This window comes from Ovis canadensis, chromosome 3 (assembly GCF_042477335.2).
Source record: "Ovis canadensis isolate MfBH-ARS-UI-01 breed Bighorn chromosome 3, ARS-UI_OviCan_v2, whole genome shotgun sequence".
NCBI classification, from domain to species: Eukaryota; Metazoa; Chordata; class Mammalia; order Artiodactyla; family Bovidae; genus Ovis; species Ovis canadensis.
This window is the reverse complement of record NC_091247.1, coordinates 95273855-95296639: the sequence shown is the minus strand read 5'-3', so window position 1 is coordinate 95296639 and position 22785 is coordinate 95273855. Positions and strand designations below refer to the sequence as shown.

Sequence of the window (22785 nt, the reverse complement as noted above, 5' to 3'; positions counted from 1 at the left end):
GGTGGCTCTGTTGTGTTACTGTTGATAGACATATGAAGGAGGCTTCTTCAGGAAGAAAGCAGCCTTTAATCAAGATGATGAGGTTCTCAGATAATACTGTCCTTGCCCTGACCTCAGGGGCAGCAGCACAGTGTTGCCCAGTGGGCTGGGCTAAGCCTTTTCTCATTCCCAGGTTACCCATACTTGTTGCGTAATGTGGGAAATACAGAGGGATTTCAGGACTTGGTTCCTACTCTCAAGCCACTTAGTCTAGTAGGGAAAGATGAGATACAGATCCAAGATACAAATGGTTCTTCATGGCCAGCTAGACTCTCCACAGCTAGGAAAAGTCTGTTTCTTGTGGTTTAACATGGATGAGGAACTGACTGCTACAGATCATGCAGTGTCCAGAGGCATGATGCAACCCTGAGCTTCACTATAAGCCTGAGGAGACTCAAAGCTGGTCAGCGGAGAAGAAGTTCCGAAGGTCAAAACCAAACATTTCTACTGCCCTCTTGGGCAAAACAGGCAGCTCTCCCTCTGTCCTTCCCATAGTCCTCCCCCGAGTCTGGCTCACTGACCAGGTAATTCAGCTGGGAGTCTGCTAGTCTGTTCTGCATGAGTGTATCTATTATCCCTGCTGGTGCCTTGCTCTACAGTTGGTGGTACTCTTGCTTAAGGGAAACTCCTGGTACCTGATGGTGGTTAAGCATGTCTGAAACTTCCCTTCCCCATCCCAGTTCTCTTCTTGCCCTGGAATTGGACCCAGAAGAGATCTTCTGTTGGCCAGAGGAAGAGAAGGCTGTCAGGACTCTTAAGCCCCTGCTGTTTTAACTCTTACAGCAACAGGATATTTGAGTCTCTGCTTGAGCCCTCAGCACTGAGGACTTAGCAATGAATCCCAAAATCACAACTCCTGCCCTGTGGACCTCACAGAAGAAAAGGCAGATACTCAAAACCATGCTGCTGCTGCTAAGTTGCTTCAGTCATGTCTCTGATATATGAAAAAGAAGGCACTTCACCTCTGTGATATTCTCTCCCTAAAACTCATAACTCTAACCGTTAAACACTGCTGATGCTGCTGCTAAGTCGCGTCAGTCATGTCCGACTCTGTGCGACCCCATAGATGGCAGCCTACCAGGCTCCTCTGTCCCTGGGATTCTCCAGGCAAGAACACTGGAGTGGGTTGCCATTTCCTTCTCCAATGCATGAAAGTGAAAAGTGAAAGTGAAGTCGCTCAGTCGTGTCCGACTCTTAGCGGTGGACTGAAGCCCACCAGGCTCCTCCATCCATGGAATTTTCCAGGCTAGAGTACTGGAGTGGGGTGCCATTGCCTTCTCCGACTCAAAACCATAAATATAAATGTAACGGCTGCGAAAGGAAAGTGCTGGCTGATAGGAACATGTAAGATTTTGCCCAAGCAGGGCGAGGATTGGGAAACACAATATTTAGGCTGAAGCCAGAGAGAGCCTGCATTAGGCAAAGACCAAAAGTTAATATCTTCTGGGTCAATGGCGACGAGCGCCCAGAATGCTCCAGGAGCTGAATCAGGGTGACTGGAGAGCAAGAGCCAAGGGACAGTGTGGTGACAGAAGAACCTGCATGAAGATTCTGCAGTGCGATTCTTCATAAAAAGCTTTCCAAGATTTCCCTACTACGTCTGGAGTCCTTACCCATCTGATCCAAGGGTCAGACCCATATCAGTAATGTCCTTCTGGGCTGCAGCTCCAGGGGCGACGCCCACTGCTTCAGCTCAAAATTCTAGGGGCAGTACCAGCGAGGGGTCGCCCGACTGACCCCTACTGAGATCTTAAGAGACGTACACGCGCCCTCTTCTTGGACTGCCGACGCCTGCAAAATTAGCGGCGGGAACCCAGAGCCAGTCTGAGTCATTGGAACTCTCCGCAGTCTAGGGCTGTCAAGCTCCGAGACAAGAAAAACTACACTCCCCACAACCCTTTGCGCCTTCGGCTTGCTGCGGTAGCTTATGGCCAATCGGGACAGGCAGCTGTGGCGGGGGCCGAGGAGGGACATTTTAAAAGGGCCGGAGATTGCAGGCGTCAGTGGCCATGGCGGATACAGCGACTACAGCATCGGCGGCGGCGGCTAGTGCCGCTAATGCCTCGACCGATGCACCGCCTTTCCAGCTGGGCAAACCCCGCTTCCAGCAGGTGAGGACCGGGCTGTGGCTTGAGGGTCGGTGGGTGGCACAGGGAGGGCCAGCAAACTCCTCCCCAAAAGCCTCTTTAGCCCTAGGGTCTCCGACCCGCGGCCACCGGGGAGCCTGCAGCTACTGCCTGGTGGACCTCGGCCACAGTCACCTTTTTCCCATTGGTCAGTGGTGTGGGCGAGGGCTGATATCTTGGCTTCCTATTGGCCATCGACGCCGTCATTCTCCGCCGCCCGCGCCCTCCAGCCCTTCCTGCCAGAGGCGCTCTGTGATTGGACACTGCCCGCCGCGGCCGGGGATCCTAGCCCCGGGATCCAAGCTGCTTCTTCAGGGTCGCTTGGGCAGTGCAGCCGCCCCCTCCAGGCGGAAAGTTCGAATCCGGCCCTGGGTGAAAAGTTGGCGTGGTCGAGATGCATTCTAACTTTTTTCCCGGTTGGTGACCCACATTCTTCCCGAGCTGCCCCGCTCCCAGCTCTCCACCCCAAGCTAGGTCCGCGGTGGGGATGGGTTAGGACCGCCTGCCGAGGGGTGCCTGGCCACCCCTGTCCCCTCCGCTGATGCAGCGAGTTGGCCGGCAGGTGCCCTGTCGGGGATGGAGTGAGGACGTGCGGGGAGAGCCGGGGGTGCAGAGGAAACGCTGTGTCATCCCCGGAGCTCGGAGCGTCCGCGTCCCCGGGGGTTTACCCCAGCCCTCTAACCCTCTGCGACCTCCACGAAGCGCTCGTCTCTGTCCGACCCTATGTGGCTCTTCGGAGCACAGTGACAGTCGTCCTTTTCCTTCGGACCTTTTCTCCTCACTACAGTCTCTTCCTCTCCCTCGGCCCAGGAGAGAGAGTCCGCAGTTCAGGAGAGAGAGTCCGCAGTTCAGACTTATTGCCCGGGCAGGAGCCTGGGTGGGACCGTTCCTACACCGCATACCCGGGTCCTTGTCTGCCTCCAGCGCTGAGGAAATGGACTTTGTTAAGAAAAGGGGCAAAGAGACTTGGCTAAAGTGAATTAGGCTTGCCTGGGGTTGAGGGGCGGGGGGAGCGCCACGGAGGTGGATGGAAAGTTTGCAGGAAGAAAGAAAGTTGTATCAAGATCGGTGCGGTGGTTGATTGGTTGGTTATTATCATGTTGGTGGGAGAGGGACTGGTTCCAGCAAAGCGGTGCACTGAGCTTTGCTAATTAAGGAGCTGCGCTTTTGAGCCTTCTGAGAAAACATCCCCACTGTTTTTAAACAAGACTTTAATTCCTTTAAAAAATAAACCGTCTCAACATGCAAGTCGGAGAAGGCAATGGCACCCCACTCCAGTACTCTTGCCTGGAAAATCCATGGACAGAGGAGCCTGGTAGGCTGCAGTCCATGGGGTCGCTAAGAGTCGGGCACGACTGAGCGACTTCACTTTGACTTTTCACCTTCATGCATTGGAGAAGGAAATGGCAACCCACTCCAGTATCCTTGCCTGGAGAATCCCAGGGATGGGGGAGCCTGGTGGGCTGCCGTCTATGGGGTCGCACAGAGCCGGACACGACTGAAGCGACTTAGCAGCAGCAGCAGCAGCAAGTATCTAAGGCGAGACTGATGTCATCCTGCCAGTGCAAGGTGCCACCCAGAGTGGCCTGTTGGGGTGCCTGTGCCTGGGCTTGAGTGACGCTTCGTTCGCTGACCCCTTCCCCACTCCCCAACCCCACATTCTACTAGTCCTTCAAGACTCAGGCCCACCTCCTTTTAAACGCTTCCTCCCTTCTTTCCCTTATCCCCTGGTGGGACCCCTCCTGCCCAGCTCTTTGACTACCCCAAGTGTGATCCTCATAAGTCAGCCTTTACTGCAGTCTGCCCTGTGGTCCTCGAATATCCCTACTCCTCTGTGTGATTACTGGTTCTCCTCAACACTGGTGAACACTCTCGGAGAGGAGGGGCCGCTCTTGCAGTTCCGCTTGTCTCCATGATACCCTGAGCTGGGGCTCAGCACATAGTAATGTGCTCAGTTAATTTATGGGCTCGTTTTTTTCCAGCAACTGTCCTGGGACAGTCACACACATTTGAGAACCTCCTAGTGGCTCCAAATGATGGAGCCCATTGCTGTTATCTCTGTTGGAGATGTAATCGCATACTTGAGGCTACTCTGTCGAGGCAGCCATTGCTGGTACCTCTTTTTGGCACCACTCCCAAGGGCAGCAAGTGTTTGCTATATTTGCTTTAGAAGCAGCTCTCCTCCAGCCCTGTGTAAAGCACAGTGCATGTGATATTCATTCATGTTAAGGAACCTGTCTCCTCCAGCTCTGCCCCTCTCACACGACTCCCTGGTTGTGCAAGCAGCCCAAACTGCCATCAAGTTGACTCCAAGAAACCCAGAGTCCCCTGTGTACTTGACTTCCTCTCTTTCATCCTCTAAATACAAACAGGATTTTCATCTCATATAGCTCTCAGATCCACTTGTCTCCACTGCTGGAATCCTAGACTGAGCTCCCATTCACTGATCTCTTGAGCCACTGCAGAAGCTTCCTTCCAGGTCTCCCTGCTTGCTCTCTGGCCCCCTTCCAATCCCTTCTTCTTTGCATGGCAGAGTCGCAACAGTGCAGGTCTGATCAGGCGATGCCGCACCCTCCCCCATCACACATGCTCTTAAACACCTTCTGGTGGCTTCCCCTGCTTCTGAGGTAAAGACCTCTATTTTGAAGACCCTAAAGGCCTGCACGGCCCACCCCTGCTGCCCTCCAGTCAAACCCCTGTCCATCCCCTGGAATCCTGCTTCCAACCACACTGACTGTGTTCAGCCCCTTGAACCCTGAGTGGTTCATGATCCAGGGTTCAGTCCCAGAGCCCACAGCAGGAACACTGCTCTTAATCCACTAACCAATAACACCATTTTCTGCAAGACTGGACAGAACCTTTCCTTACTCCCTGGAGTCCCCCAGAACCCTTCTTCCTTTCATTCCTCAAGGATCTCTCTTTGCAGGGGGCAGGGGAAGGAGGAGCTCTGAGCAGTATCAGAGGGCGGAGAAAGCTTGCTTTGATGGGCTTTGGTCTGTGAACATCTTTCTTCCCATAAGATGATGATGCTAGCTGAGTATTGTTCTAACCTTTTCATGTATTGACCTATTTAATTTTCATGACAATCATGTGAGACAGGTTGAGACAATTATCCTATATATTCTAGGTGAGAAAACTGGCACACAAAGAAACAGATTCAGTAGGCAGTCTGGCTCCAGAGTCTGCGGTTTTCTGTTTATTGTCAACTTTTTTATTAGGGAGGTTTTCAAACATACAAAATTGAGGACAGTTGTCAGTGAACTCCTGTGTACCCATCACTCAGCTTCAGCAATTACCAGTGTTAGGCCAGCTTCTTTTCTATGCCTTCCACCCCGAGTCAGGGAATTATTTCAGTGCGAAGCCCATTAGTTCACTCTACCTGCTATAGGTAACTCTGAAAAAGAAAGACTGTTTAAGTTAGCTTTTCTAAATACACTTTTTACAATTGGAAATCGTTTTGTGTGTGCAGAATTCGAGTAGCAGGATTCCTGTATAAGCCTCACCTCGTTTCCCCTAAAGTCATCATCTCTGATTACCGTGGCACATTTGTGGGAATAAGAAACCAGCATTACTATTAACTATACTCCAGACTGCTGGATTTTACTATTTTTTGCACTAATGTTATTCTTCTGTTCTAGGATCCCACATTAAATTTAGTTGTCATGTCTCCTCAGTCTGCCCTCTGTTTTATGACAATTTTTCAGACTTACCTTCTGTTTGATGACTTTGACAGTTTTGAGAAGTACTGGTCAAGTATTTTTTAGAAGGTCCCTCAGTTTGGGTTTGTCTAGTCTTGTTTAATGGGAGAAGGCAATGGCACCCCACTCCAGTACTCTTGCCTGGAAAATCCCATGGACGGAGGAGCCTGGTGGGCTGCAGTCCATGGGGTTGCGAAGAGTCTGATACGACTGAGTGACTTCACTTTCATGCATTGGAGAAGGAAATGGCAACCCACTCCTGTGTTCTTGCCTGGAGAATCCCAGGGATGGGGGAGCCTGGTGGGCTGCCGTCTATGGGGTCGCACAGAGTCAGACACGACTGACGCGACTTAGCAGCAGCAGCAGCAGCAGCAGTGTTTAATGGATAGACAGTTATGGGTTTTAGGGAGAGAATATCACAGAAGTGAAGTGCCTTCTTTTTCATATGATATCAGAGGATTTTATTTTATTTTATTTTATTTTTTTTAAAGTATCTCAATTAATTTAATAACTGTTGAAATAATATTTTGGATATATTGAGTTAAATAAAATACAGTAAAACAAATTTCACCTACTTAATTTTTAATATAGGTATTAGAAAATTAAAATTGACATATTTGCTCACATTTGTAAGCTCATATTATAATTCTATCAGAGAGCACTGTTCTATTTTTTTTTTTTTAATTTTAGTTTTTTATTTTTTAAATTTTAAAATCTTTAATTCTTACATGCATTCCCAAACATGAACCCCCCTCCCACCTCCCTCCCCATAACATCTTTCTGGGTCATCCCCATGCACCAGCCCCAAGCATGCTGCATCCTGCGTCAGACATAGACTGGCGATTCAATTCACATGATAGTATACATGTTAGAATGTCATTCTCCCAAATCATCCCACCCTCTCCCTCTCCCTCTGAGTCCAAAAGTCCGTTATACACATCTGTGTCTCTTTCCCTGTCTTGCATACAGGGTCGTCATTGCCATCTTCCTAAATTCCATATATATGTGTTAGTATACTGTATTGGTGTTTTTCTTTCTGGCTTACTTCACTCTGTATAATCGGCTCCAGTTTCATCCATCTCATCAGAACTGATTCAAATGAATTCTTTTTAACGGCTGAGTAATACTCCATTGTGTATATGTACCACAGCTTTCTTATCCATTCATCTGCTGATGGACATCTAGGTTGTTTCCATGTCCTGGCTATTATAAACAGTGCTGCGATGAACATTGGGGTACATGTGTCTCTTTCAATTCTGGTTTCCTCGGTGTGTATGCCCAGAAGTGGGATTGCTGGGTCATAAGGTAGTTCTATTTGCAATTTTTTAAGGAATCTCCACACTGTTCTCCATAGTGGCTGTACTAGTTTGCATTCCCACCAACAGTGTAGGAGGGTTCCCTTTTCTCCACACCCTCTCCAGCATTTATTGCTTGCAGATTTTTGGATCGCAGCCATTCTGACTGGTGTGAAGTGGTACCTCATTGTGGTTTTGATTTGCATTTCTCTAATAATGAGTGATGTTGAGCATCTTTTCATGTGTTTGTTAGCCATCCGTATGTCTTCTTTGGAGAAATGTCTATTTGATATCAGAGGATTTTAAAATTAGTTTTAATGTAACCACTATACCATTAACACACCTAAAATAATTATTTCTTAATATCATCAAACCAGTCTGTTTGGACTGCAGTAACAAAATACTATAGATTGGGTAGCTTATGAACAACAGAAATTTATTTTTCACAGTTCTCAAAGCTGGAAGTCCAAGGTCAAGGCACCGGCAGATTCATTGTCAGATGAGAGCCAACTTTCTTGTTCATAAATAACATCTTCTAGCTGAAACTTCCCATGGCAGAAGAGAGGAGGGATCTTTCTGGGGTTTCTTTTATAAGGACATTAAAACTTCCCCAAAGACACCACTTCCTAAAACAATCACCTTTGAGGTGGGGGTGGGGGTGGGGTGTCAGGATTTCAACATGACTCTCAGAGTGTGGGGACAGGCGTTCAGTCCATTGCACTATTCGCATTTCCCTTACAATGTTTTAAAAATAATTGGTTTGTTTCCATCAGACTCCCACAAAGCCCACACATTATATTTGACTGACAGGTGGGTTCATCCCTCTTTCTTTCTATTGGGTTGGCCAAAATGTTCGTTCAGGTTTTGCAAGCAAACCTATTGGCCAACCCAATATTTGTTGAAGAAACTGGGTTGCTTGTCCTGTACAATTTTCCTGTTCTGAACATGGCTGAAGGCTTCTCTGTGGTATTAGGTAAGATGCCCCTCTGTCCCTGTTGTGCTTGTCAACTTCAAGTCCATGCTTGTACCCAGCGCCCCATGTTACCCCTTTTCTACTCATTTCCTTCTTTTCTACTCATTTCCTTTCCTGAACCCACTCTTTTCTTCCTTTAGGGCTGACACCATTTTTGGCAAGTTGAGGCCCCAGGACAGGAAAACAACATACATGATTCTTTCCATTTGTGATTTAATCTATACAGAAATGTTTGCTTTATTATTATTATTTTTAAATTTCCTTGCTCCTTCAGAAATCTCACTTATCTGCTAAGATGACTGGGGGTATGGGTGTGCTATGTGTGTGCTGGGCCCCGAATCCACCAAGGCTTATGAGAACAGAGCAGGTGCCTTGTTGAGGGCTCCCTCTTGGCTCTGGGCAGCTTGTGGGCCCGGAAATGCACTCTTCACCTCAGGGTGGAGAGGTTTGTGTGGGCTGAGAGTCAGGCGGCAATGGGGAAGTGTCTCATATAGTTAGCTGAAATAAGTTCTGAAGTGAAAGTGCCTTGCAGGTAGTTATGTTTTTAAATCATTTATGTCCTAGAGGCTAGAGAGTGACTGTTCACAGGGCTGATCCTAGGGCTTCTTTGTGCCTTGGAGACGGTCAACACCTTCGAGTCCAGTGGTTCTCATCCCTGCTGCACAGTAATCACCTGGGCAGATTTTTAAACAGACTTTCATGCCTGGAGCCCACCCCAGGCCACTAGAATTCGAATCCCTGGGTGTACAACCTGGATTTTAGAAACCTCAGGGGATTCAACATGCTACCAGGTGAGGACTACTGAGCTCGTCTAGCCTTTCTGCCGTTGGGCTACAGCTTCAGAGAGTGCTTATTCCTCATCCAGATGAGCAGCCGTGTAGAGGTCCGGGTACAGGCCTGCTGTCAGTCTCTTCTCAGCCCTTTGCCCTGGGCTGCTGCTCCCGAGGCAGCTCTCTGGCTCTGCTCTCCTGGGCCAGGCCTGGGAGTTAGGAAGCAGCAGGCTGGGAGCCCCTGCTGAGAAGTAGCTGACTCACCTTTCTTGTAAGGGGAAAGGGAAGGAATTACTTGACTGACTCACTCTTCTGGTGAAGAAAAAGGGAAGGAAAAAAAAATCCACTGATTATCTGATGGGGTAAAAAGTGAATTTTTGGGGGAAAAAACCCAAAAGACCCTGTATACTAAACTGTTGAGAAAATAAAGACTGATGAGGTTGCCATGTTTTGCATTGGGCTGGGAGGACAGACACATTATTGCAGCTACAAAGAAGAGTGCTTCCCTCTAGGCCTACTCAGCTCTGAGGGACCCCAGCCGCCTCCTTCACTGGGTAGCCATTCTTTTGTACTCACTGAGAAATCACATTCTCCAAGGTTGTGGATTGCCAGGAACTTCGCTGCTTAAATGGAGAAGAAAATGGCAACCCACTCCAGTACTCTTATCTGGAGAATTCCATGGGCAGAGGAGCCTCTCAGGCTACAGTCTAAACTCCAGGCTGTACAGACCATAGGATTGCAAAGAGCTGGACACAACTGAGCAGCTCACTCATTCATGTGCTGTTTATATCAGTAGGGTCAATATCGAGGAAAACAAACACAAAAATGCAGACTGTAAGAACTGTGAGCTATTTAGTGTCTATTGAGGACTATAGTCTGGGAAGCAGCCTCTCAGAGAGCTCTGAAGAGGTAAAGGGGGAGAGGTCAGCATGTGTGTGATTTTGGCAAAGGGGTTACGTGTAATCAAGTGCACATCTCAGAAGGCTGCTGCTATATGTGAGGAACAGATATCTTAATTAATGGGTTTAGTGCATTTCTAAGTCTGGGAAGATGTAAGAATCCAGGTTCATAAAAAGTTTCTCCTGAAAAAAGTACTTAACTCTCTGAAGGGCTGTTCTACCAGTCTTCCCAGAGCACAGAGTGCTCTGCCCTAGACTCCTTTCAGGGTGTGTTGAAAGTCAGTGGCTGCAATGGCTAATGGCTCAATCCTTCTATTAATGGAACCAGGTGGTGAATGACCTCCTCTACTTGGCAATAGGAGTGAAACATCCTGCTTTTGATTGGTGGGTCTTTGGCACTTTGACTCAGAGAATCAATACGAGGGCAGGGCTTCAAAGAAGGAGTTTCTGGACATCCCATGCCATGGTTAACTGAATCTTATAGTTTTTAAGAAACAAAACCCTCTGTTTACTTCTCAGTCCAGACCTATGTAGGCCTCTTCCCCACAGCCCTGCTTTGCCTTGAGCCTGTTAATGTACTGTTTCACTTAAATTTTGCTCTACCTTTCCCCAGGATTCTGCACTAACTCAGTTTTCCCCCCCTTGTTTGACAAAATGCCTTATGGTTCCTCTACTTTATGGCCTCCATCGTTGCAGTGAGTCAGGAAGCCTAAGTTTGTGTATCCCTGGTGGGTCGGGGGGAGGTTCTTTGGCTGATTGGGTTAGGACATTGTCATGTGTGCACATAAAAGGAATCTCAGACCTTTATATGTGTTTATTGAAAAGTTACATCTGGAAGGCTCTTAAGTGTCCCAAGTGTACATCACCAATCCAGAACTGTTATCTTCCTCTTCACTGAATCAATGCACTTCTTGCTTTCCTCATCCTGGTTAGTAAGTGTTAGTGTCTGGCTAGAAATCTGGGCATTACTATGACTATGTTATTCCTCGTTCCCCCAGCCAGTCAACTTTGCTCTATTCTCAGGACCTAGCACAGCCTTGGGCACACAGTGGGTCTCCAGTAGCTTTCTGGTGAATGACTGAATAAACTGCAGGAGCCAGGTGCAGCTTCTGACCTGAGCCTGCGTGCCTTCGAGCTCCTGCTGATACCCTTCTCTTGGTAAATTCATCCATCCGCCCATCCCAGCTCTTCTGGGACGCTTCTTGACTCACGAGGGAGAAATAACCTGTGTCCCCAGTGCCCGTTATGATGCCTCACTTAATTTTATAGTTATCTCTTTACTTGTTTGTCTCTCTTGATGGCCTCAGCTCCCTGCGGGCTTGTTCACTGTGGTCTACCCTCAGCTAGTCCGGTAGGGGTTGGTAGGCATCTATGGAGCAAAATGCTTTATTTAGGACTCTCTCCCAGTGGCAGTGGTGGAGAGTGATACAGCAGGGTCAGCAGGCTGGGACAGAATGAAAACAGTGACGGACCACTGGGCAAGTCAGAGGCTGGATGTTTTCCCGGACCATCTACAAGCAGCGCTTCCCTTAGGCCGTTCTCCTCTGGGCCCTCCCCTCTGCTGATCCTCTTCCCTCCTTGGGCTGCTAACTGCTAATACTCTTGTCCCTTTCACATCCTACCCTCCCTTCAAGGTCCAGCCCAGGCTGCATCACTCCAGGAAGCCTCCAGGGCAGTGGCTGCTCAGCAGCCCACTCATTCATGTTGTGGCTGATGTATTTACGGAACTTCTTCTACGTGTGTGACATGCGATTAGGAGCCGAGAGAAGGCACATACAGAAAGAACATCCAATAGCCCACATCCTTCAGCAGTTTATAATTGAGTAATATATCGGTCTGTATTTTAATTTAAATGCGTATTTTAAAAATAGAATATTACTTCTTTATATTATTGTATATAATATAATACTGATTTTTTTCATTTAAAAAGCAATGTAAAAGATATGGAAATAAAAATATACCATATTCTTATTACCCGGAGGCTGTCTCTCTTAACATTTTAATATATTTCCATGTAGTTTTTTAAATAATGTAATTTTGAACTTTTAATTTTGAGGCAGTTTCAGTCTTACAGAAAAGCTGCAAGAAGAATTCATTCCATATACCCTTTGCTTCCATCCGCCAGCTTTCAACATTTTGTCACATTTCCTTTATTATGCTCTTTGTCTACAGGTGGTCATAAAGCCAGGAAGGACAGCAAAGGCACATGATACTAAGAACATCTTCAGTCTGTAAATAGAAGAATAGTACCTGCATTTCCAGGTTTTATTGCTGCCCTGTATATCCACACATCATTTTTCTGTCAACCTTTTGAGAGTAGGTTATATTCAGCTATCCCTTAATACTTCACTGTAATCTTAACAACAAGGGCATTCTCTTTTATCTCTGTTTGGGCTGTTATAATAAAAATAGCATAGATGGGGTGCTTTATAAACAACAGAAATTAATTTCTCCCAGTACTGAAGTCTAGGAAGTCCAGGGCTAAGGCACTGGCAGATACCGTGTCTGGGGAGGGTCTGATTCCTAGTCATAGACAGCTCCCTGTGTTCTTACATGGTGGAACAGGGCGAGGGGTTCCTCTGGCGTCTCTATAAGACTGTTCATGCCATTCATGAGGGCTCTGCCCTCATATATGCCCTCAGCTCTCAAAGGCCTCACCTCCAAATATCATCCCCTAGGGGTTTAGGATTTAACACATGAATTTTGAGAGGACACTAATATGCAGTCTGTAGCAATAACCAGAGTGTGGTTATTCAGGAAATTTAGCATGGGTACAATCCTTTTATTACTGTGTGATCCTATTCCAGTTTTATCCTTTGTCTCAGCAATGTCCTTGAACGCACCTCCCCCTCTAGTCTAGGATTCATTCAAGAATTACACGTTATGTTCAGTTGCCTTATCTCTTCAGTTTCCTTTAATGTGGGGCAGTTTTTTTGTCTTTCTTTGTCTTTACAGCATTGGCATATTTGGTGAACAAGGCCATTTATTTTACAGAATGCTCCTCAGTTTGGGTTCGTCTGATGTTTCCACATGGTTAGACTCAGTCCCTGCAGAATACCCTGTGAACCCAGTTGGGAACTTCTCAGGGACACACAGAGTCTCTTTGCATCTTACGGATCCTTCTGACACGCCCCCGTCATTTTGGGGAGGGGCACTTTGTTCCATTCTAGCACAACAAAATGTGCCAATCGCATCGTGTTCGTTCCCTACCTCAGCCCTGGAATCAGCCACTTCTCTAAGGCAGGGGTCCCCAGCCTCTCAGATCTAATGCCTGACGCTCTGAGGGGGAGCTGCTGTCATAACAATAGAAATAAAGTGCACAATAAAGGTAAAGTCCTTAAATCATCCCGAACCCGTCCCCCCACCCCACCCGCAGTCTGTGGAAAAGTTTCTTCCACGAGAAACCAGGTCCCTGGTTCCAAAAAGGTTGGGGTCCGCTGCTTTAAGGACCCCTGGTTTGTTTTAATAGGTGTCATCCTGTCTTCTTGCTACCCATTTAGTATCCATCGCGCTCTGTTTATCTCCTATTAAGTTGGAATCATGTGTTTTAGATGCAGTTCACAAATCGCAAGCTTTTTGCATGGCATAAACATAATCCCAAATATGATGGCTGCGCCGTGTTCCATCCTGTGAGTGGATCGTCATTTCCACAATTCACCCTTATAGATAATGCAGCAGTGAGTGTTCTCCGCACACGCCTCTGCCCACACTTCTGAACATCTCTGACTGAGCATTGTGTCTAAGCTGGGGGATGGTTTAGGCCTTTGATGTCTAAGAAGTTAGAGAAGCAACTGTTTTAGTTAGCAATGGTGTGGAAGCTTGATAGATCTGTGAACGGCTGGGGCTGGGAGTCGGGTGGAGAGGCTGCCCCAGGCAGAGGGTGCCATGGTGTGTCAGGAGACCTCGTGGTGACCCAGGTCTATTTTCGGTCTTTTTTGAGAAGGGGAAGGAGCAGAAATTGGCTGCAGGATCTGATGTCCTAGTGAGAAGGGAAAAGAGTGGGAGTGTTCTGTTTCCTCCCCCGAGTGGAGGCTGGGCTTGGAGAGCTGTGGTGCTCCAGGGAGGATGTGGCAGGGAGCCTGAGGATAGTGAGGCATGAACCCCCAGCGTGTGCAGCTTTCCCCTTTGTCTCCTGGCTCGGTCCCCTCTCTCCTCCCCTAGAGCTTGGCTTTGCCAAACTGGCTCTGTCCTGAGGGCAGAAGGCCCAGCAGCCGCGTTGCTTGGTTTCCTTTCACTGTGCTCTGATGCCTGTGGCCTGTTTAGCACAATGCCCTCCTTTTCCAAGGCCCCTGCTCAGGGATAAGGATGGGGAGCTGGCCTTCTGTCCTGGGGCGTGGGTGAAGGAAGGCCTGAGGGCTGCAAGCTGGGCATCCGCGCTTGAGCTCTGCTGTGGGGAGCTTTCCCTGGCGGCAGAGCCTGTGCTGGACTTTGGGAAGAGACCCTCTCTCCGAGAGACCTAAGTAAAGCAGAAAGGCCGTGGTGGGCAGGGCAGACTGGGAGAGGGCTGGGGACCAGACCGCCCCTCTAGCCTTCATGCTTTGTGGTTCTCGGAGCTGCTGAAAGGCTTGGAGTTGATCTCCGGGAGTTGGGAGAAGAGGGAGGAAAATGGGAGGCACATGGAAGAGATGTGGGGTCAGACGTGTCTTAATGGTCGTTCTGAGTTGACTTTAGAAAGCCCTTGACCTGGGAGAACTGCCGTCAGGTCACCGAGCAGCGAGAGGCCTCGTTGGCGCTCATCACCAATGAGGAGTCCTGGTGACTTTGGGACCCTGACCGTAAGGGTGAGCTGTGGGTGGGTTCCCCGTTGTCTAGAGAAAGAGGTACAGCAACTGACCCACTCTCCTCTCCCACCCCTTCTCCAGACTTCCTTCTTTGGTCGCTTCAGGCACTTCTTGGACATCATCGACCCTCGCACGCTCTTTGTCACTGAGGTGAGTCGTGGCTGTCGCTCTCAATGGAGGCCCCTTGGCCTTTATACCTTGTGACTTTGGAAGATCTGCAGGTCATCATTATCTCATTTCATCTGGATCTCACAACATCCCTTCAAGGTAGATATGTAATTATTATTATTTCAAACTTCAATAAAATGATTGCCAAGTACATGGATTATGTGCTCATTACAAAAATTCAAACGGTACGGAACAAAAAGGATCCTTCGTGCCCTCTCCCTACTCACTCCCCTCCTCTGATAGGTAAGATTGCGACTCAGGTATATGTTATATTTTATATGTGAACAATCCTAAGAGTTTTGACAGACATATCAAGTGGCCACAATGAAGTGTCCATCATGAAGATGGAGACCATTTCTGTCATCCTACCGTACTCCTCTGACCATTTATAATGCATCTCCCCAGCCCCCTGCTGAGCCCCTGGCAACCGTTCGTCTGCTTCCTGTCCTTGTTGTTTTGCTGTCTCTGCAGTGTCAGTGTCGTATGAGTGAAGCCCTACAGTGTGCAGCCTTGTGTGTCTGGCTTCCTCCCCTTGACATGGTGCTTTGAGGTTCATCAGTGTTCTGGCAAGTGTCAGGATGTCATCCCTTCTTACCACTGAGCAGCATTCCATTGAAAGGATGTTCCAGAACTTGTTTCTTCTGTCTACTTGCTGATGAACACATGGGCTGTTTCCATTTTCTGCTTATTATGAATAAAATTGCTCTGAGCATTCTTTGTGTGGACGTATGCTTTCATGTCTCTTGAGTGAATAACTAGGACTGGGGTTGCCGGCTCATATGGTAGGTATACGTTTAACCTCATAGGAAACTGCTGAACTGATGTTTAAAGGTTACTATCCATTTCACATTCTCATCCGCAATGTTCCAGTCGCTCCACATCCTCACTAATCCTTGATATTGCCACATTTACTGACAGATTTCTCTGAGCCATTCCAAGAAGTGTGTCTTTCTATCCTTTGTATTGTATTTACAAACGTTTATAGGAATGCATGCACATATAATGTAGGGAATATTTGTTAAGCACTTTCTGTGAGCAAGGCAGTGTCATAAACATTTTACATGTATTAGCTTGTCGGATTAGCTCAAAACAACCCTTTGAGGTAGATTCTATTTGAAGTTCCATTTTCCAGATGAGGAAACAGACAGACAGAAGTTAAGTCTCAGCCACGTGGTACTGGCCAGTGATGGAGCCAGGGTATGAACCCCAGTAAGCTTGTCTCCAGAACACTTATTTTTGGCCACTTTGCATTCCTGTTCAGGTCACTCAAGTTTAGGGAGCTCTCCCAAGCTGGAAGAAGGCCTGAACTCCCCACCCCAGGTCCCCACATACCCTGATGGAAGTCATTGAGCCTCTGAGTCAGCCCCCTGAGTAGGCAGCCCTTCTCTGCTCCCATTTGTGCTGAGCACTGGCTTGCTTCAGCTCTGGGAAGAAAAAGAAGCACAAGGCCTGCTGGGCACCTGGCCCTAGAACCATCTCCATCTCTCCATCCCCATTGTGCCTGGGAGAGCAGTCCAGTTATGGGAAGTGCGGGGATTACCCTGATATGTGATTTCCTGTTGCAGCTCAGGAAGGATGAAGGACTCTAGTATTTAACTGGCTGACCTTATTTCTGGGTGTAGTGCCTCTGAAGGGCAAGGCTATTGTACTTCCGGGCCCTGTCAGGACTCTCCCAAGGAGTAATCAATGGGATTACATAAAAATTTGGAGGGGCGCCAAACTAGAGGAACTACTTACCCAGCCTAGGTTATGTGTCTTTCTTGAAAGCTCTGGAATGGTGCCCAACTAGACAGAATTGTGACGAAAATCCCAACATAAATGCCTCCTGCTTGATGGAGGAGGCAGCAGAGACGAATGCTTATTTCAAAAGATGGAGGTGCTAATGGTGAACTTGAAGGCAGCACACTGAGAGATGGTGGAGGGAGCGCTGGGCGGTCTGGACGTATATCAGTGCTCCCCGCAGTTACCATGAGCAGGCAGGGGCTCTGGGGGCAGCTGGGCAGCATGCCGCTTGTGCTGGGGGCTCTCAGCTCCGCCTCTCCAGTCCACACTCCTCTCATCCCCAGGCCATTTCATGTCACTGCTGTCTTCCTGTACCACATTTTTACTTCTACTCTTGCATTTTGAAAGACCTCAGCATCTTTGTACATTACTAAGCCATCTTTTGCCTATTTCCCTGTGAGTAAATTTAAAAGTCTTATACACTTTTTTTAACCATTAGTTGAAATGTCAAAGACTCTTTACTATTTAATGACCAGAAAGTAACCAGTGCAACAATCAGTTAAAAATATTTTTCAAATTTCTGTTTCTTCTCATCAAGGGTGCCGATAGGCTTCCTGGAAAGACCTACACCTTTTCCTACTGCAACCCAGCTGGGGACTGTTTCCAGTACTACTTGCCTTTTGGAAATTTTCTGCCCATAGAAGATCTTCTAGGCCCTAAAAAATCCCAAAGGGCCATAAGTGGGCCCTTCCGTCCCTCCCTGGTTCCAATCCAAGCAGGTAGCTTGGCAAGGCCATCTGCCTGGAAGCGATGAAAATTAGGAGCAGGAAAAGGAAAGAATCCCTTACCTGAGCCCCTCCCCGACAACTGTGGTGCTATCAGGAGAGCCAGCCTTCTCCTGCTGGTAGGCTCAGCCCAAGACCATGACTTATGCCCTCAAAGCACTGTCTCTCTCCCAGAGTGTCCTGGGACACTCCTAGGCTGCGTCCTGGGAGGGAGCGTGGGGGGATGGCTGCCCCGGCGGAGGAGGTCTGGACAGGCCAGCGCAACTGTGTGAGAGGAGAGTGGAGGACAGGAGAGGTGGCTCTGGAAGCCAGAGTTTCCTGAGGTGGAAAGATGCTGTGCAGCTGGAGCCTTCTGGTGACCCAGTTCTGAGGAGCAGTAGCTGAGTCAACGGATAGACTCCTCTTGAGAGGGTTTGGCAGCTATTGTTTGTAATTTATAACCAATGAAGCTTTAAAAAGATTCCAGCCCTTGTGTGTGTAATGAGGTGGAGCAAATTTTATTCACCATAATTTCTCTTAGGAAGAAGGCTGTCTTTGTTCTAAGAATGTCTTGAGCAAGGCTTCAGAGAGGAAGGAGGTTGCCTGCTTGACAGAAGAGGAAGAATTGTGCTTTTCTGATCCTCCTAAGAGAGAGGAGAGAGAAGGAACATGAGGGGAAAGCAATGGGAAGGAGAGCAAGCAACCATGAGGAACGGAAAGGCCAGTGTCTGGGGGCTCTTTAGAGGTTGGTCGTGCATGCTGGGAAAGTTGCTGTCCCTTCTACCATCATTCCTATTATATTGTCATAACATCTGCCTGGTTTCTGAAGTCTCTGCAGGATTTCATTCTTTAAAGGGCTCTTGAGGGGCTGGGAGTCTGCTCTCGGTGCTGTATATGGACAGTTGAGCCTGAGGAAGGAAACCCCCGGGACCTGGCAGAAGCCCCAGCTTCATCCTTTTATGTGGGTCATGGAATTAGATCTAGATCTCTAAGGAAAAGGCTGTGCCAGCTGACATCTAAGTTGCGTTAAATCGTGAACTGAATGTGAAAGGGGTTTGCTATTCTGAATTCAATAATTATTTAAGAGAGTGAATGTTTGGCAGATCATCATTCTGAAGGACGTGGAAAACCAACTGAAGCAGTGCAAATAGTACAAACACATTACTAGTATTTGTGAAGTAATCTGAAACTGTTTTGGGTGTATCATAGGACAGAATAAATCATTATGCTGATATTGGGAACCAGGGTTCTCACCGCAGGAGTAGGGAGATACAAATATGAAGTAGGGGCAAGGCAAAAACTATGTTATGTTGTATTTGAATTGGAGGAATCAATGTGAATTGATTTATGCACATATACATTCATATACTTACATTTATATTTCTCAGTTTTCTGACTCTGCTCACTGAAAGGGCCTAGAAACAATGACACCCCAGTAATAGTGGACACACTTAGCACTCAGATCTTCATTCCTAAATGCTATTACTTACTAAAGCACCCAGGGCTTCTTGGAGAGTTGGCCAAATCCACACCTGAGGCAAAGAGCATCGCTACAGAAAGTAAGAAAATGTTTCTAGAATGATGGAGACACAGGAACAGGAAGTGGCCGAGTCCCACTAGCCACATTTGAGACAATTTGAACATTAAGAAGAAGAAAAACAATGGATTATAATACATTGAATAATAAAAAAGAATCCATGAGTCCATAGTAAAACTAAAAATATGAGAGAGGAGAGCTCTTATTCTCAGAAGAATGTCAGCTGATAAAGGTTGAAGGAAATAAACATTATGTAGTCCTCAGTGACAGAGAAGGCAATGGCACCCCACTCCAGTACTCTTGCCTGGAAAATCCCATGGACGGAGGAGCCTGGTGGGCTGCAGTCCATGGGGTCGCTAAGAGTCGGGCACGACTGAGGGACTTCACTTTCACGCATTGGAGAAGGCAATGGCAACCCACTCCAGTGTTCTTGCCTGGAGAATCCCAGGGACAGAGGAGCCTAGTGGGCTGCCGTCTATGGGGTCACACAGAGTCGGACACGACTGAAGCGACTTAGCAGCAGTAGCAGCAGCAGTCCTCAGTGAAATAACTGATTTCAACCAGGATCATTAATAGGTGCTATTTTCATGGAATAAAATGTTGTTGTAAAACAGGATATTCTTAGTCTTTCAGGTAAGTATCGCCTCCAAATGTTGCTTAGCAATTACTAAGGGAAAAAGGTACCTTTACGGTGGTGAGCTTAGAGAACACTCCTTTAACCAGATGACCAATGAAAACAATTGACACTATGTGCCTCTTGATGTGATGTGATTCTGGTAGTAATCTCTAAATACTGGAACATACGAAAGTCTAAAAAAGAAAATAAAAACTGCTCATTATCTCTCCTGCAAGAAATAATCACAATTATCATTCTAGTGTATAGATCTGAACAAAATTAGGATGGTTTGTATAATGTGTACATATATATATGTATCTGTATCTTACTCTCTGTCTGTATTGATGGTCCCTGACTTCAGTCTACGATTTATGGTCTTTATGATGGTGTGAAAGCAGTATGCATTCAGTAGAAATCATGGTTCCAATTGTGGATTTTGATTATATCCTGGGCTGGTGATGTACAGTACAATACTCTCTTGGGATGCTGGGGTCCAGCCACAGGTCCCAGTCAGCCACGTGATCACACGTGGGAACCACCGATACGCTTAGAACCATCCTACACCCACACAACCATTCTGTTTTTCACTTTCAAATAGTATTCAAGGAATTACGTGAGATAGTCAACATTTTACCATAAAATAGTGCCTGCATTAGATGATTTTGCCCAACTGTAGGCTAATGTTAGTGTTCTGAGCACGTGTAAGGAAGGCCAGGCTAAGCCATGATATTCGGTAGGTTAGGTGTGTTAAATGTATTTTCAACTTAAGATGTGATATTTTCACTTACAGTGAAATTTTTATGATGGGATGAACCCCATCATAAGTCAAGGGAGATCTCTTTCTGTATGTATTGTGTATATATATATGTAAATTTATATTTAAAATCATATGTGACATATGTATACAAGATATATATTGTTTTTTCCATATAGCGTATCTTGAGCATTTTTCGTTGTCATTAAATGTTATTTCAAAGTGTGTTTAATAACTACATAGTAATCCATCAGGTGGTTATTCTAAAACTTAATCATCTTCTCTATTGACCATTTGGGTGGTTTCAAGTCTTTTGCCATTATAAATCATATGATGATAAATATCCTTATATATATATCTCCCCATATTTCTCTTTATTTCCTTGGGGTAAATTCCTAGAAGTGGAATTTCTGAATGAAAGGCATTTTAAGGCTTTTGATATATATTGCCAAATTGCCCTGCAGATTGTACCAACCTGTACCAAGACTATCAGTTTATGCTGTCAATAGTAGTAAGAATATCCATTTAAATGCATTCTAGACAGCATCAGGTAGTCTAATTTTAAATTTAGAAATTTCCAAATTTCAGTACCCTTATACACTTCAGGTTTTTGCCCATCTGCATACATTTTTGGCATGCTTATTACATTGAACATAGACTTTTTATTTGCTTTTTTTCATATATTTCCAAGTCTTTATAATTTTAGGAAGTCTTTTAGTATAAATATCCATCTCTGTTAGGCTTTTAGGTCTAACAGATAGGTTGTTTCCTACTTTTTTCTTTCCTGCCAAAAATAGTCTTAGGCAAATTATTTTTCATTTCTGATAAATTTATTTTTTTAGAAAAATAGTCCCAAAAGTAGGGTATCCAGGATGTAGACCATGATTGTTTCTAAAGTTCTTAGGTGTAGTTGGGCAGATTTACTTTCTAAAAGGGTATACCACCTGTCATGCTGCCAGAACTGACTCACATTCAGTGTCCTGAAGGTGGCCAGAGGTTGGCCACAGGGAAACACGTGTGCCTGGTTTCCCCTTCCCTTGGGCCTCCCAGAGGTAGCTTGTGGTTGAGCTAGGAGACAGTCTCAGCGCAGATAACCCTGTGGGTCCCAGGATTGCTGGGAAGGAACAAGAAGGGCTTAGGAAGGCCAAGGGAGGATGAGAGAAGGGCTTGAAACTCTACCTGCACAAAGCCTTGGCCCCCAAATCCCACCGTCTGGGAGCCAGAAGGGAATGGTTGAAGATGTGGCAGGCAAGGTAAGAATGCACAGCCCTGCCCTTGGCTGATTCAAGACCGGCCCAGGTGAGAGCAGTCAGGTACTGAGCGATCAAGGCAGGCCGTGCCCCCGTCCCTACCATTAGCTCCGTTCCCTCATGCACACCAACCCCACTCCCCACATTCATTTTCACCCTGACCATCGACACTTCTTTTTCCTTTCTCTTTCTTTTCCTTCTTTCCTTTCTCCCTCTTCTTCTCTCTCTCCTTCTCTCCTTCCCTTTCTCCATTCTCCCCCGCCCCCTGTTTTAAGTGGGACTCCCAAATTTTGATTGCCTGAAATGTCCATGTTTCAGTTGTACCCACTTTTGCTAAACATGCAGCAGCAACTGAGCTTGCCTTTGAATGAGAATAAAGAAGGCCCTTCCCTTCCTTATGTGGGGTACCTGGCCCCTGTTGACATCAGCTTTTCAGGATGCAAGCGTTTCTATGGTTTCTCTGGGAGACCACCCCTCTTTCAATTACTGACCATCCTGAGGACAGGAGGCTCTTCCATGCTCATGTCTCATGGAAATGGCCCAGAGCTGGGAATGCAGGGACTTGAGATTCCTAGATGACACCCACCCACTCTGTGGTCCTGGTCATTGAAATGCCCTTCCTGCTCGGACCTCAGCTGTCTCAGAGAAAGGAATGTCCACATGGTTCAGCAGACACTCAGAGGAGTAGTCATCCACATCCTGTGTGAACAGGGCATGGTCTCTTGGAATCCCAGGATTCTGAAAAACCAGTATCGCTGTCAAGGGCCTCTAGCCTGCTGTTTTGGAACCTGGTCCCTAACCCTGATTATACCCTTCACCTCTCCTCCCAGCAGCCTCATTTTTATCAGTGCTCATTATGTGTGGCCCTGTGTTGGTGATGGACTAGGGTAGGTGTGCCCTGCGTTTAGGCCAACATAACCTACAACCAGTCTCTCGCTCCCTGCACCCTGCAGTCTCTGACAGGTAACATGGGCACATGGTGGTAAGTGATCACAGACCTCAAAGAGGTGCAAACTAAGTGCTCTCTGAGTGTTCAGAGGGCAGAGGGAACATTTCTGGAAGATTCCTAAAGATGGCCCTGAGCCTTGAAGGATGGACATGGGTAGGGACAGACAACCGGGGAGGCGGGATGTCCTCTTCCCCCAGGGTGGTGGGGTGGTATAGGAAAGATCAGGGGCGAGGGCCTGCAGGAAAAGTGGGTGGCCTTTATCACAAGTAGGGGTGAAGTGTTTCTGGGTAATCCTCACCTCCTGGCCCGGTGCTGTCATGCCCATCGTATATTTTAACATATTAAACATTATAATAAATAAAATATTCAGATCATTTAGACATGCTTCCTAGCCAAGCATGGATTATGCTGCGTGCATTTAGTTTGGGGTTTGGCTAAGGTATA

At 46.9% G+C, this 22785-nt stretch overlaps 1 protein-coding gene across 10 annotated transcripts in view; it reads left to right on the top strand.

Moving 5' to 3' along the window:
* The first annotated feature begins 2001 nt into the window (after window positions 1-2001).
* Window positions 2002-22785, top strand: part of SFXN5 (sideroflexin 5) — a 128008-nt gene continuing 107224 nt past the window's right edge. For 9 of the 10 annotated variants that reach the window (XR_011255764.1, XR_011255765.1, XM_069583689.1 and 6 more), the window contains exons 1-2: window positions 2002-2150; window positions 14663-14731. Coding sequence is in view for 7 of the 10 variants with exons in the window: in XM_069583689.1 (XP_069439790.1) it covers window positions 2049-2150; window positions 14663-14731 (171 nt within the window). In the remaining 3 variants the exon portion in view is untranslated. Of the gene's footprint in view, window positions 2151-14662; window positions 14849-22785 lie in introns of all 10 variants that reach the window. The other variant, XM_069583690.1, reaches the window with a different exon arrangement.